Consider the following 14,151-nt stretch of genomic DNA (forward strand, 5'->3'; position numbering starts at 1 on the left):
GGAAAGGGGGGGGAAAGGGATGCTTTTTTTAAAAAAAAGAAGAACGAACCCTTCGAGGGAAAATAGTCCTCGACTTACAACAGTTCGTGGAGTGACTGCTCAAAGTTACAACGGCACTGAAAAACTGTGACTTACGACCCTTTTTCAGACTTACGTCCATTGCAGCATCCCCATGGTCACCTTGGCTCTTTTATGACCTGTGGACTTCAACTCCCAGAATTCCTGAGCCAGCATGGCTAAGCTTGGAAACCTCTCCCTTTCCCCTCAGCACGGCTGGCTCAGGAACTCTGGGAGTTGAAGTCCACGGGTCATAAAAGAGAAAAGGTTGCCTACCCTTGGGCTAGATCAGCCATGTTGGCTGAGGAATTCTGGGAGTTGAAGTCCACGAATGATAGAGATGCCAAGGTTGGCCTAGAATAGACCAGGGGTAGGCAACCTGGGCTCTTTGATGACTCGTGGACTCCAACTCCCAGAATTCCTGAGCCAGCATGGCTCAGCTTGGAAATGTTTCTCTTTCCCCTCAGCATGGCTGGCTCAGGAATTCTGGGAGTTGAAGACCACGAGTCATAAAAGAGCCAAGGTTGCCTACCCTTGTCCTAAGTCCTCCTGTTCTAAGTGGTGAGACTCCTAGCCCAGGGGTAGGCAACCTTGGCTCTTTGATGACCCGTGGACTTCAACTCCCAGAATTCCTGAGCCAGCGTGGCTCAGCTTAGAAACCTCTCTCTTTCCCCTCAGCATGACTGGCTCAGGAATTCTGGGAGTTGAAGTCCACCAGTCATAAAAGAGCCAAGGTTGCGTACCCCTGGGCTAGATCAGCCATGTTGGCTGAGGAATTCTGGGAGTTGAAGTCCACAAATGATAGAGATGCCAAGGTTGGCCTAGAGTAGACCAGGAGCGGGGCCAGGGCCAGTTTTTGGGCACTCGGTCTCTAAAAGGTTCGCCACCCCTGGTAGAGGGTTTCCTGCCTGAGCAGGGGGGTTGGACTAGATGACCTTCAAGGTACCTTCCAACTTTTTTATTATTGTTATTTTTATTGTTATCGTTATTATCCAAAGCCTTTCTCTTTGGCTTGTAGTACCTTCCTTGCACTCCAAAGCCACCCTGGACTCCAGATTGTCCATCTGCATCTGGAGTCGCTTCAGCGTGAGGTCACTTTCCCGAGATTTCCGCTTGTAGGCGATCAAGACGGCCACGATGAAGATGATGAGGAGGCCGCCGGCCACGGCGATGCTGACAATGGCAGGCAGGCTGAGCGGGCTGTCGGAGGAGATGTTCACCATGCCCGGGGAGAACTCCATGCCTCCGACACGAGCCTGTGGAGAGAGTGAGGGATTTAAGCCAGTGTTTCTCAACCTTGGCTCCTTTGAAGAGGTATGGACTTCAACTCCCAGAATTCCCCAGCCAGCAAGCCCACTAGCTCTCACGGTCCACGCTGAGTGGGGAATCCTGGGAGTTGAAATCCATTCCTCTTAAAGGAGCCGAGGTTGAGAGAGACGGCAGTAATCGAACTTGCTAAGCTCAAGACCCGCTCCTAGCATTCACTTGTCTGGCTGAAAGATGAAGTCACTAGATCTCATGATCTTCTCCTTGCGAAAGATGAAATCACACACACACACACACAAACTAGACGCAAACATGTTTTTCTCTTTTTCTCTTTTCAATTCACATTTTTAAATGAACTTGTCGAGTTTTGTTTTGTCTCTGCTAATTTTTTTTCCCTTTGGGATTTTGTATTTTAAGCTTCTGAATAAAATAAAAAGTGAAAAAGATGAAGTCACTAGATCTCATGGTCCATGCTGGGGGTGGGGGGAATCCTGGGAGTTGAAGTCCATACCTCTTAAAAGGGCCAAGGTTGAAAAACACTGCGTTAGTCTCACTTGCTAAGGTCAAGTCCCACCTCTACATTCTCTTCTCCTTGTGAAAGACAAAGTCACTAGTCCTCATGGTCCCTGCTGGCTGGGGAATCCTGGGAATTGAAGCCCACTCCTCTCAAAGGAGCCAAGGTTGAGACAGACTGCACTAATCTCACTTGCTGAGCTCAATTCCCACTTCTAGCATTCTCCGCTCCTTGTGAACGATGAAGTCACTAGATCTCATGATTCAAGGGGTGATGGAAAGAACACGGGAACCTCACAGGTGAAATTGGAGGATCTAAAATATTAAGGATATTAAAACCGATACGAAAAGCGAGGCTCTTCCGTTTACTAGCAACACAGGAATAAGCGAAGAACAATAAATTATGCACACACAAAAAAGAGGAATCGTGTCAATTTGTTCTCTTTGCAGGAGATCATCGCCCTCCGGGTTCCAAGACATGAGTGACTGTTTTTTTTTCTTTTCAGGAAGCACGCCAGCAGATATTCCTTACCGTGACTTTATGCCGTCCTGTAAGATTTGGGGATTCACACAACAGTTGAACATCGGAGACGGTGACCGCGCAGGGCTTCTCCCCAATGAGCACAGTGTAATTCAGCTTGGCGTTCCCTCCAGCCACCGGTGGGGTTAAGTTCTTCCCCTAGGCGTTCTCTTTGGTGTCCCCACCTGCCACTCTAACCGTCGCACATGTAAATTAGTTAGTTAGTTAGTTATTATTTGGCTAACTAGTTATTCCCGACCTAGCTCCTCAGTCTTCTTTAACCTTCTTTCCCCATTAAAAGATAGTGGAGGGACATTGTGTCCCGAGAGAACCGTTGAAATACTGAACACCTGAAGTTGAGGGTGAATTCCCCAGCCAGCTATGCTGGCTGGGGAATTCTGGGAGTTGAAGTCCACACATCTTAAAATGGCGAAGGTTGAAAAACACTGCTTTAAAGACTTGTTCTCTGCCTTTCTGTCCCATTACCAGACTCCTGACTAATAACTGCAAGAGACAAGGCCTATTCTCAAATATACCCCCAAGCTACACAACTCACAATCCACTAGACACCCTTGCTTCAGCTTGTGTAGATGCCATTGCTTCAGCTGACTGAGGAATTCTGGGAGTTGAAGTCCACACATCTTAAAATGGCGAAGGTTGAAAAACACTCCTCGGAGGCCTGGAGGAGATCTCCCAGGCCTAGAACGGCCCTCCGGAAGTATGTGGATGTCCCTTCCGGAAGTCCGTTCTAGGCCTCGGAGGCCTGGAGGAGGCCTTCCAGGCCTAGAATGGCCTGCCGGAAATACATGGATGCCACTTCTGGAAGTCCGTTCAAGGCCTTGGAGGCCTAGAGGAGGCCCTTCAGGCCTACAACGGCCCGCCGGAAGTACGTGGATGTTACTTCCGGAAGTCTGTTCTAGGCCTCGGAGGCCGGGAGGAGGCCTCCCAGGCCTACAACAGCCCGCTGGAAGTACGTGGATGTCACTTCCGGAAGTACGTTCTAAGCCTCGGAGGCCCAGGCCTGCATCCACGCAGAGAACCGGTTGTTCAGGTATTTGAATCCCACCACTGCATATGGTTTATTTAACAGCTGCAGTGATTCACTTAGTAACCGCGGAAAAAAAGGTCGTAAAATGGGGCAGGACTACTTAACGACTGCCTGGCTCATCAGTGGAAATGTTGGACAAAGTTGAGCCCGCACGTCCAGGGCCCCCCTACCTTCAAGATCAGAGGGGTTCCAGGTTTCAGTTCCAAAATCCCGGGGGGACTGAAGGCCTCAAAGACAGGGTTTGGGTAGTAGGTGAAATTGGTCTTATTGAGGATCAGCAAGGAGAAGACGTTGTCCAAGACAAAGCCAAATTCATCCGGCCGTTCGGCAAGATCAGACTGGTTACTAGGGTCCACCGTTAATGCCGGAGCCTGGCAGACCATCTCCGTCTCGTTCTGAACTTCGCAGACCTGAAAACAAAGAACGGGGAAGGCTGAGGAGCAAATCCATACTTCATGTCATCCAACCTTAGAAAAGAGGAATGCATTGCGTCCGTCTCTACAATCGGCACCGCAAGGAGGGGGATCCATCCCCAAATCTGCACAAATATTCGGATGGAACGTTTGGGCTGTTAGTGAAGACCTGGTCTTCCTTGAAGTAAGTCAAATTCAAACCGCACACAGAGAGTGAGTCAAAGATCACCTACAGTAGAACCGTCTAAGAATCTCTGTAGTTCTCTGAGATTCCCAGGCCTAACTTGGTCTTAACAGAAGGTTGGAAAGGACCTTGGAGGTCTTCTAGTCCACCCCCTCCCCTGCTCAAGCAGGAGACTCTATACTATTCTGGACAAACGGCTGTTCTTGAAGACCTCCAGTGTTGGAGCACCCACAACTTCTGGAATGAAGGCCTTCCAGGGATTGATTCTTCTCACTGTCAGGAAATTTCTCCTTAGTTCTAGGTTGGATCTCCCCTGGATAAGTTTCCAGATGTCTTGAGGGACGTCCAGAAGGATAACAGAGATGGCGCTGATCTCCTTTTGGAGGGTGGGGGATGTTCCATAGGATGGGCACCTACAGATAAGGCTGAAAAAACTAAAGAGATGTTTCCCACCTTCCATTTTCTGCTCTGGGCACAGCTACCTCTTATCTGTCTGTTGTCAATAACAGAATGTCAGAATTGGAAGGGTACTTGGAGGTATTCCAGTTCAACCCCCTGCTCAGGCAGGAGACCCCATACCCTTCCAGACAAATGGTTGTCCAATCTCTTCTTAAAATCCTTCAGTGTCGTTGTAACCACAACTTCTGGAGGCAGCCCGTAGCACTGATTAATTATTCTCCCCATCAAGAAATTCCTCCTGTCACTCAAGGTCTTGAAATTTGCAATCAAAAGAGGACTTGATGACCTCAGGAGAGACTTGAGTGAGTCAAATTATCAACTCCTTGCATTCCTTAAAGAAACACACCTTCACACAGGTGTCCCATGCAGTGGAGACTTCTGGAAAAGACTTCCTCCTGAAGATAATAACAACAACAATAATAATAAAGTTGGAAGGGACCTTGGAGGTCATCTAGTCCAACCCCCTGCTCAGGCAGGAAAGCCTATACCATTTTGGACAAATGGCTGTCCAGTCTCTTCTTAAAAACTTCCAGTGTTGGAGCATTCACAACATCTGGAGGCAGGTGGTTCCACTGGTTAATTGTTCTCACTGTCAGGAAGTTTCTCCTTAGTTCTAGGTTGCTTCTCTCCTTGATGAGTTTCCATCCGTTGCTTCTTGTCTTGCCTTTGGGTGCTTTGGAGAATAGCTTGACTCCTTCTTCTTTGGGGCAGTCCTTGAGAGATTGGAAGACTGCTTTCATGTCCCCCCTCGTCTTTCTCTTCATTAAACTAGACATACCCAATTCCAGCACCCCTTCCTTATATGTTTGCCCCAACTTGTGGACACAATGCAGGTAATGTCAAAAAAAGGGGGGGGGGGAACAGTGCTAGGAAACAACCTTCTTCTTACCATGAGTAATTTGAAGTCCCACAAAAGGTGAAAACCCCCCTAGATGTTGGCCAGAAAACTCCCTCAGCCAATCAACATCCTACGTTTCTCACGTTCAGCCTTTGAGTATCCTATTTTTCAGTTTAATAACTCACATTGATGTGTTCTTTCCCACCATACTTGGCTCGGATCTGAGGGTTCTGGATGAGATCCAGGTTGGTGCCCCAAACTGTGACAGGTGTATTTCCACTGATGAATAAATAAGAAGAATTGAAGAAAAAAAAAGGGACAAAAATTAGCAGGAACCTTGCGACCCACCTCCATGGATGTTTCTCAAGGTGATTTATCAGAGGATGAATCAATCTGTGTCTCCCAATGAAACAAATTAAAAAATGAAATTCTGGCCAGCCACTCAAAATCAGTCCACTGTAAGCCTCATCCATTGGTTTCCACAAGAAGAGCTAATTCAACAACTTCCAAATGGTAATAATAGTATTGTTGATTCATTCATTCATTCATGGATTCATGCATAGAGTCATTGTCGTTCATTCATTCATTCATTGATTGATTGATTGATTGATTGATTGACATGATTGATTCATTCACAGATTCATTAATTATTCATTCATAGATTCATAGGATACATTCAGTCATTCAGTCAGTCATTTATAGATTCATTGACTGATTGGTTGATTGACTTGATTGGTTCATTCATAGATTTATGCATAGATGCATTGGTTCATTCAGATTCATTCATAGATTCATTGACTGGTTGATTGACTTGACTGATTCATTCATAGATTCATTGATTGATTGTTCATTCATAGATTCATTGATTCATTCAGCCAGTCATTCATAGATTTGTTGATTGATTGGTTAGTTGACTTGATTCATTCATTCATTCATTCATTTATAGATTCATTTATTGATTGATTGGTTCATTGACTTGACTGATTTATTCATCGATCGATCGATAGATTCATTCATTCATTCATTCATTCATTCATTCATTCATTCATCCATTCATCCATTCTCAGTTTGACCTATCAGCATACATTGCACTGAAAGTAGACCACATATATCAGGGGTCTTCAAATTTGGCCCTTTTATGACTTGTGGACTTCAACTCCCAAAATTCCTCAGCCAGGCACGTTGGCTGAGGAATTCTGGGAGTTGAAGTCCACAAGTCATCAAAGGGCCAAGTTTGAAGACCCCTGGATTAGAGGAAAGTTATGTTCTTGAATTTTAATGAGTTGAATGAATTTCTTGGTAAGGAAGGACGCTGCACAATACAAGAAGTCCTCAAATTACAACCGTTCATTTTTGTGACCCTTCAAAGTTACGACGGCACTGAAAAAAGTGACTTAGGACCGTTTTTCACACTTACAACCGCTGCAGCATCTCCACGGTCACGTGATCAAAATTCGGACGCTTGGCAACTGGCATGTACTTACGACGGTTGCTGTGTCCCGGGGTCACGTGACTACCTTCTGATGAGCAAAGTCAATGGGGAAGCCAGATTCACTTAACAACCAGGTTACTAACTTATTACCTGCAGTGACTCACTTAACAACCGAGGCAAGGAAAGTTGTAAAAATGGGGCAAAACTCACTTCAGGAATGTCTCACTTAAGGACAGAAATTTCGGGCTCAATTGTGGTCGTAACCCGAGGACTAGCTCCATAGTCAGGATGTTTGCTAAAGAAACTGAAACGGGTTAGGGTCCCCCGATGAAGAAGAGACCGTGATAATAAAAAGATGTTCAGGGTTTGCTGAAGTCTGCAAAACTTTTAATTGAGGCAAAATAAATAATAATAATAATAATAATAATAATAATAATAATAATAATAATAATAATAATAATAATAATAATAATAATAATAATAATAATAATAAAGTTGGAAGGGACCTTGGAGGTCATCTAGTCCAACCCCCTGCTCAGGCAGGAAACCCTATACCATTTCGGACAAATGCAGCAACGGATTGGCTGAAAGCTGGGGATTTTTACCAAATTGGAAAATCTGGAGCGATCCTGTCTCTCAAGTGCATTTGCTGTCTAAGAAATTAAAAAAACCTTCTTGTTTTTTTAAACTAAAAAAACATAAATATAGCCCAGGCTTGAATTTATTCCGCTGTAATCACCACAATCTGTCCTCTTAACAACAGAAAGCTCCTTCAGATAGATTTTTGAAATAAATCTGTTAAACAAGGGGAATGAAAAATCTTTTTAAACTCCGAGATATAATTAGGCGAAGAGACGTGTGAATTTCAGTTTAATCTCCATTTCTTATTTTCTCCTCGTCTTACCTTCGCTCAACCCTATATCGTTTTGCACTTTTTTTCTAAGACACCCCCCCTCTCTCAATTCATCTGCATTTTTACGCACGTTTGCCTAATATATGCAGTTTTAAAAGCTGTTTCTACTTACAGAACGCTCCTCGTACATTTTTTTTTTTTTAAAAAAAACCCTAATATATGCAAGGGCTGGAATGTATCTGTTCTTGGAATTTCACACCCTCGGCTCAAATGCTCTCAGGACGCATTTTAAAATGTGTATTTCGAAACCTAATTGGATCAAAAACTGGAAGCCCTTTTTAAATGCAAATTAATACAATAATGAGACCGAACGGATCTGGGGAAGGAGCACCTGTAAAAATATCATGGGTTGGGAGGGGGGAAAATGACTTCTCCGTTCCTATGTCTTTTCTATTCCAACTTCCTAGAACTGTGCAGATATGTTGAAGTTGTTCTCACTGGCTGGAGTGAATCTACTAGCTCGGAATTAAAAGAGTTTGATGAAGTAGTGCAAGCAACAGGGTACAAAAGTGGGAGACTGCCAGTTCTGGTCCTGGCTTAAGCACGAAGTTCCGTTATAATACCACTAATAATAATAAAGTTGGAAGGGACCTTGGAGGTCATCTAGTCCAACCCCCTGCTCAGGCAAGAAACCCTATACCATTTCGGACAAACGGCTGTCCAGTCTCTTCTTAAAAACTTCCAGTGTTGGAGCGCTGGTGATTTTGGACCTGTCCCTCTCCCTCAACCACTAAGAAAGGAGAAGAGCAAACGGTTTCTAAAAAACGTTGCCATGAAAATCGCAAAGGCTTAACTCTTGGCAATGTGGACAACACAGAGGAGGTGGAGGAAGTAAAGGAGGAGGTGGAGGTGGAGGTGAAGGAGGAGAAGGAGAAGAAGGAAAAAGGAGAGGAAGGGAGAAAGTAGAAGGGGAGGAGAAAGAGAATGAGAAGAAGAAAGGAGAAGGAGATGAAGGAGGAGAGGAGCTACAGCTGGAGGAGGAGATGAGGGAGAAAGAAAAGGAGGAGAAAAGAGGAGGAGGAAAATGAGAAGGAGAAAGGATGAGAAGGAGGTGAAGGAGAAGGAGGAGAAGGGGAAGGAGGAGAAGGAGTGAAGGAAGACGTGGAGGAGGTGGAGAAGGAGAAATGAGAAGGAGATGAAAGAGATGGAGGAGAAGGAGAAAGGAGGAGAAGGAGTGAAGGAAGAGGTGGAGGAGGTGGAGAAGGAGAAATTAGAAGGAGGTGAAGGAGAAGGAGGAGAAGGAGTGAAAGAAGAGGTGGAGGTGGAGAAGGAGAAATGAGAAGGAGAAGGGGAAGGAGGAGAAGGAGATGGAAGAGATGGAGGAGAAGGAGGAGGAGTGAAGGAAGAGGTGGAAGAGGTGGAGAAGGAGAAATGAGAAGGAGGTGAAGGAGAAGGAGTGAAAGAAGAGGTGGAGGTGGAGAAGGAGAAATGAGAAGGAGGAGAAGGGGAAGGAGGAGAAGGAGATGAAAGAGATGGAGGAGAAGGAGGAGGAGGAGTGAAGAAAGAGGTGGAGGAGGTGGAGAAGGAGAAATGAGAAGGAGGTGAAGGAGAAGGAGTGAAAGAAGAGGTGGAGGTGGAGAAGGAGATATGAGAAGGAGAAGGGGAAGGAGATGAAAGAGATGGAGGAGAAGGAGAAAGGAGGTGAAGGACAAGGAGAAGGTGGAGATGGAGGAGGACAAGAAGAAGGAGAAGGAAGGAGGTGATGAGAAAGAAGGTGCTGGCTGGGGAACTCTGAGAGTTGAAGTCCACCCATCTTAAAGTCACCAAAGTTGGGAAACATCAAGCAAGGGGCTGACTTCTGCTTCTGAGGGGGCTTCCTGTGGGCCACCATTTCTAACCAATGAAACATCATTGGGGTGAAGGCCACTCATCTGGAATGCCCAACGATCTGGAATCAACGGGATAAAGACGCTCTCCACCAGTTAACAGCTAGCCAACTTCCTTCGCCTCTCCCTACCTTCTTTCCTTGACATATTTCTCAACCAGCCCCACCCTGAGACGTGTCCCCCGTGAAGGACGCGTCCTTCCTCACGACCTCCTTACCTGACAATGCTCCATTCGGGCTCGATTCTCAAAATGTTTGGGTCCTCCACGTATTTGAACTTGAGCTCCTTGTGCATCTTAGCCTTCTCCAGCTCCTTGCGCAACGTGGCCTTGTCCACCTTCACGGTGACGTCCACCATGTTCTTCTCCAAGACGTTCCCAAAAGCCGTGGTGTTGCAGATGATGTGTTCTGCCGTCCTCCTGTCGGGAAAATGAAAGGAAGTTAAACCAGCTGTAGAAAATGTTGTAAGTCTAGTCCAAGGGTAGGCAACCTTGGCTCTTTTATGACTCGTGGACTTCAACTCCCAGAATTCCTGAGCCAGCCATGCTGAGGGGAAAGGGAGAGGTTTCCAAGCTGAGCCAGGCTGACTCAGGAATTCTGGGAGTTGAAGTCCACGAGTCATAAAAGAGCCAAGGTTGCCTACCCCTGGTCTAGGGAGATTCTCCATCGTCCAGGTCACCGTTGTCCCAAAAGTGCTTTCCCCCCCAAAAAAAGGCAACTGGATTTTGTTTTTCTTTGAAGACGTTTCGCTTCTCATCCTAGGAGCTTCTTCAGTTCTGACTGAATGTTGTCCCAAAGGTGTTTTTTTCAGGAGGCAACTGGACTCTCTTGTTTATCTTTGAAGACGTTTCGCTTCTCATTCCAGAAGCTTCTTCAGGTTCTGACTGAATGGTGGGGAACGGAAGGATTTATACTCCTTGCAGACAGCTGGTCATTTGCATCTTTTTAGAGAGTCGTTGAGGCCACTTGGAGGTTTAATCTGTCCCAAGAAGTCTCCACACCCATTTGCGCCACTCAGGTGACCTTGAGGACACAGATAAATCCATTAACCAGTGGAACAACCTGCCTCCAGAAGCGGTGAATGCTCCAACACTGGAGGTTTTTAAGAAGAGACTGGACAGCCATTTGTCCGAAATGGTATAGGGCTTCCTGCCTGAGCAGGGGTCGGACTAGATGACCTCCAAGGTCCCTTCCAACTTTATTATTATTATTATTATTATTATTATTATTATTATTATTATTATTATTATTATTATTATTATTATTATTATTATTATTATTATTATTATTAAATCTCTACTTTTGTGAGTGAGGGGGGGCATATCTAAATTTAATGTTTAATTAATTAATTCAGATAACCAAGCTGCACAGGCCAACGGGGGGGCTAGAAAGAGACACTTTCTCCCTCAACTGGCTTTGCAATTCTTGAGCTACAGAATTCCGGCTTTTACCGCTGATCCTCGACTTAACAACCGTAACGGAGCCCCCAACATTCCTGTTGCTAAGCGAGACGGTTGTTCAACGACCTTTGCTCTCTTTTACGACCTTCCTTGCCCCAGTGGTGAAGGTACCGCCGTTCAGCCGGTCACACGGTTGTTAAGTGAATCGGGCTCCCCCGCTGACTTTGCTTGCCAGAAGGTCGCAAAAGGGGATCAGGTGACACCCCCCCCGGGGATGCTGCAACCGCCGTAAGTACATGCCAGTTGCCGAGCCTCTGAATTTGGATCACGTGACCGTGGGGACGCTGCAATGGACATAGGTGTGAAAAACGGTCGTAAGTCAGGTTTTTCTGTGCCGTTGTACATTCTGATGGTCGCTAAAAGAACGGTTGGATGTCGAGGACCACCTGTATAGTCCCACGCCCTCTCCCGCCCCCAGCGGTGAAACTTACCGGTGGAAAAGACAAGGGTATTCGCCAAACATTACGGAAACGCTGCTTCCCGCGTTCAGGTTTTTGCCCGTGATCGTGACTTGCGTCCCGCCGGATATCGGGCCTTGCTTTGGCCTGAGGTCCGAAAGAGACAGCATCTGAGGAAAGGGAAGGAAAAAGAAAAGAAAGTGAAACGGAATGGGGTAGCGACACCGTGAAAGAGCGGCCGATGAAAAGAAAGGACCAGAGGTTGGTTCGTTCGGAGGACGACAGATCTGAGCTGGCATCCTCGGAAAGCTTTTTTATAATAAGACTGGAAAGTGTATTAGTTACCTGTTAGAGTTACCTTGAAGTAAGGTGGGAGGCCTAGTAGTTTTATGAATGGGAGGGAGGAAGGAGGGAAGGAAAGAGGGAAAGGAGGAAAGAACTAAGGAAGGAAGGGAGGGAGCAAAGGAAAGAAGAAGAGAGAGGAAGAAAGGAAGGAGGGAGAGGGAGAGAAGGAAGGGAGGGCGGGAGGAAAGAGGGAAAGAAGGAAAAATGGAAAGAAGGAAAGATGGAAAAAACTAAGGAAGGGAGAGAGGGAGCAAAGAAAAGAAGAAGAGAGAGGAAGGAAGGAAGGAAGGAAGGAAAGAACTATGGAAGGGAGGGAGCAAAGGAAAGAAGAAGAGAAAGAGAAGGAAAAGGAAGAAAGGAAGGAAGGAAAGAAAGAAAGAAAGAAAGAAAGAAAGAAAGAAAGAAAGGAAGGAAGGAAGGAAGGAAGAAGGAAGGGAAGAGCAGAAAAATGGAAAGGAGGGAGGAAGGAAGGAAGGAAGGAAGGAAGGAAGAAAGGAAGGAAAGAAAGAAAGAAAGAAAGGAGAAAGAAAGAAAGAAAGAAAGAAAGGAGGAAGGAAGAAAAGAGGAAGGAAGAAGGAAGGAAGGAAAGAAGGAAGGAAGGAAAGAAGGAAGGAAGGAAGGCTAAATTTTGCTTTATTATTGAAACAATGTCCTTTTTTGGTAATAGCTGGATGGCTGGATGGACGGATGGATTTAGCTTGATTTCTATCTCTCCCTCTCTCTTTTACATGATCTCTCTCTCTCTCTCTCTCTCTCTCTCTCTCTCTCTCTCTCTCTCACACACACACACACACACACACACACACACACAGGTTCTCCTGAATCCAACCCCAAAGCCACCTTCGGTTTCCATTACCTGAAAATAATAATAATAAAAAAAACCTTGCAGCAACCTGTCATTCTAAATAAATAAGGAAAGACTTCAATCCCTGTCCCCCCCTTCCTCTCTGCCTCTCAGCCCATCATCAAGATAACGTGTCCCCCCCTTTCCTTCCCCCCCCCACATCTTATTTAAGAAGCAAACCCATCTCTGTGATCCTGAAGAAACCGCCAGACATCCGGCCTTTTTTTTTGTTCCGTGAATAATCTGGAGTTGCTTTTTTTTCCCCCCCTTTCATTTGCATTTTAATAGAAAAACTTTTCAGCTGGGTCCCACGTGAAAAGCCGCCCCCTGCATTTAAATTAGGGGTTCACTCCCCCTTCCTGGTTCTCCCCCCCCCCCATTTCTCTCCAACTACTTTGGCAGAAAAGGTTGAAATTCTGATGAAGGAACCGCTAGGAGGAAGCTGGATGCCCTCTTGATCCCACGAAACCGGCCTTTCTCCACCTTGGTGACCTTTAAGCTGCGTGGACTTCATCTCCCAGAATTCCCCAGCCAGCATATGCCTCGTAGCTAAAAGAACCCAGCCAAATTAATGTCCGGTTCAACTGATTGGATGGATCCAGAAAATAGGTTAATTCAGTAATTGTGACCACAACTGTAATGCTGCAACGGTCGTCGGTACGAAACACAGACCTAAGTGACTTCACTGAGTGCTGTTGTCACTTCAAACGGTCACTAAATGAGCATTTTGATCATTGATTACCTATACCAGGGGTAGGCAACCTTGGCTCTTTTATGACTGGTGGACTTCAACTCCCAGAATTCCTGAGCCAGCCATGCTGAGGGGAAAGGGAGAGGTTTCCAAGCTGAGCCTGCTGGGTCAGGAATTCTGGGAGTTGAAGTCCACCAGTCATAAAAGAGCCAAGGTTGCCTAGCCCTGATATTCTAACTCTAAAAGCGAAAGGTAAAAGATACACTGAAAAAAAGATCACCCAATATTAATAATAATAATAATAATAATAATAATAATAATGATGATGATGATGATGATGATGATGATGATGATGATGATGATGATGATGATGATGATAGTAGTAGTAGTAGTAGTAGTAGTAGTAGTAGTAGTAGTAGTAGTAGTAAAGTTGGAAGGGACCTTGAAGGTCATCTAGTCCAACCCACTGCTCAGGCAGGAAACCCTATAACATTTCGGACAAATGGCTGTCCAGTCTCTTCTTAGAAACTTCCAGTGTTGGAGCATTCACCACTTCTGGAGGCAGGTGGTTCCACTGGTTAATAGTTCTCACTGTCAGGAAGTTTCTCCTTAGTTCCAGGTTGCTTCTCTCCTTGTCTAGTTTCCATCCATTGCTTCTTGTCCTGCCTTCAGGCGCTTTGGAGAATAGCTTGACTCCCTCTTCTTTGGGGCAGCCCCTGAGATACTGGAAGACTGCTATCATGTCCCCCCTCGTCCTTCTCTTCATTAAACTAGACATACCCAATTCCAGCAACCGTTCCTTATATGTTTTAGCCTCCAGTCCCCTGATCACCTTTGTTGCTCTTCTCTGTATTATTATTATTGTGTTTTAATGTTGCTACAGCCACAAGAAAGAAAGCTGCACAAGACTGCAGCAAAAATCCACCAAGTGATTATCACAGAATA

General features: G+C 45.6%; 1 protein-coding gene across 1 annotated transcript in view; it reads right to left on the reverse strand.

Moving 5' to 3' along the window:
• The window catches only part of LOC107299478 (plexin-A4-like), a gene marked incomplete at its 5' end in the record, with an annotated part of 61,810 nt that overhangs the window by 42,375 nt on the left and 5,284 nt on the right, over window positions 1-14,151 (reverse strand). Inside the window, 6 exons of the mRNA XM_015828832.1 lie at window positions 1,079-1,313; window positions 2,369-2,515; window positions 3,575-3,814; window positions 5,484-5,577; window positions 9,687-9,887; window positions 11,360-11,496. Coding sequence (XP_015684318.1) covers window positions 1,079-1,313; window positions 2,369-2,515; window positions 3,575-3,814; window positions 5,484-5,577; window positions 9,687-9,887; window positions 11,360-11,496 — 1,054 coding nt within the window. The remainder of the gene's footprint in view (window positions 1-1,078; window positions 1,314-2,368; window positions 2,516-3,574; window positions 3,815-5,483; window positions 5,578-9,686; window positions 9,888-11,359; window positions 11,497-14,151) is intronic.

The sequence above is a fragment of the Protobothrops mucrosquamatus genome, unplaced genomic scaffold (assembly GCF_001527695.2).
Source record: "Protobothrops mucrosquamatus isolate PMUCROS unplaced genomic scaffold, P.Mucros_1.0 scaffold4996, whole genome shotgun sequence".
In the NCBI taxonomy this organism is placed as follows: domain Eukaryota; kingdom Metazoa; phylum Chordata; class Lepidosauria; order Squamata; family Viperidae; genus Protobothrops; species Protobothrops mucrosquamatus.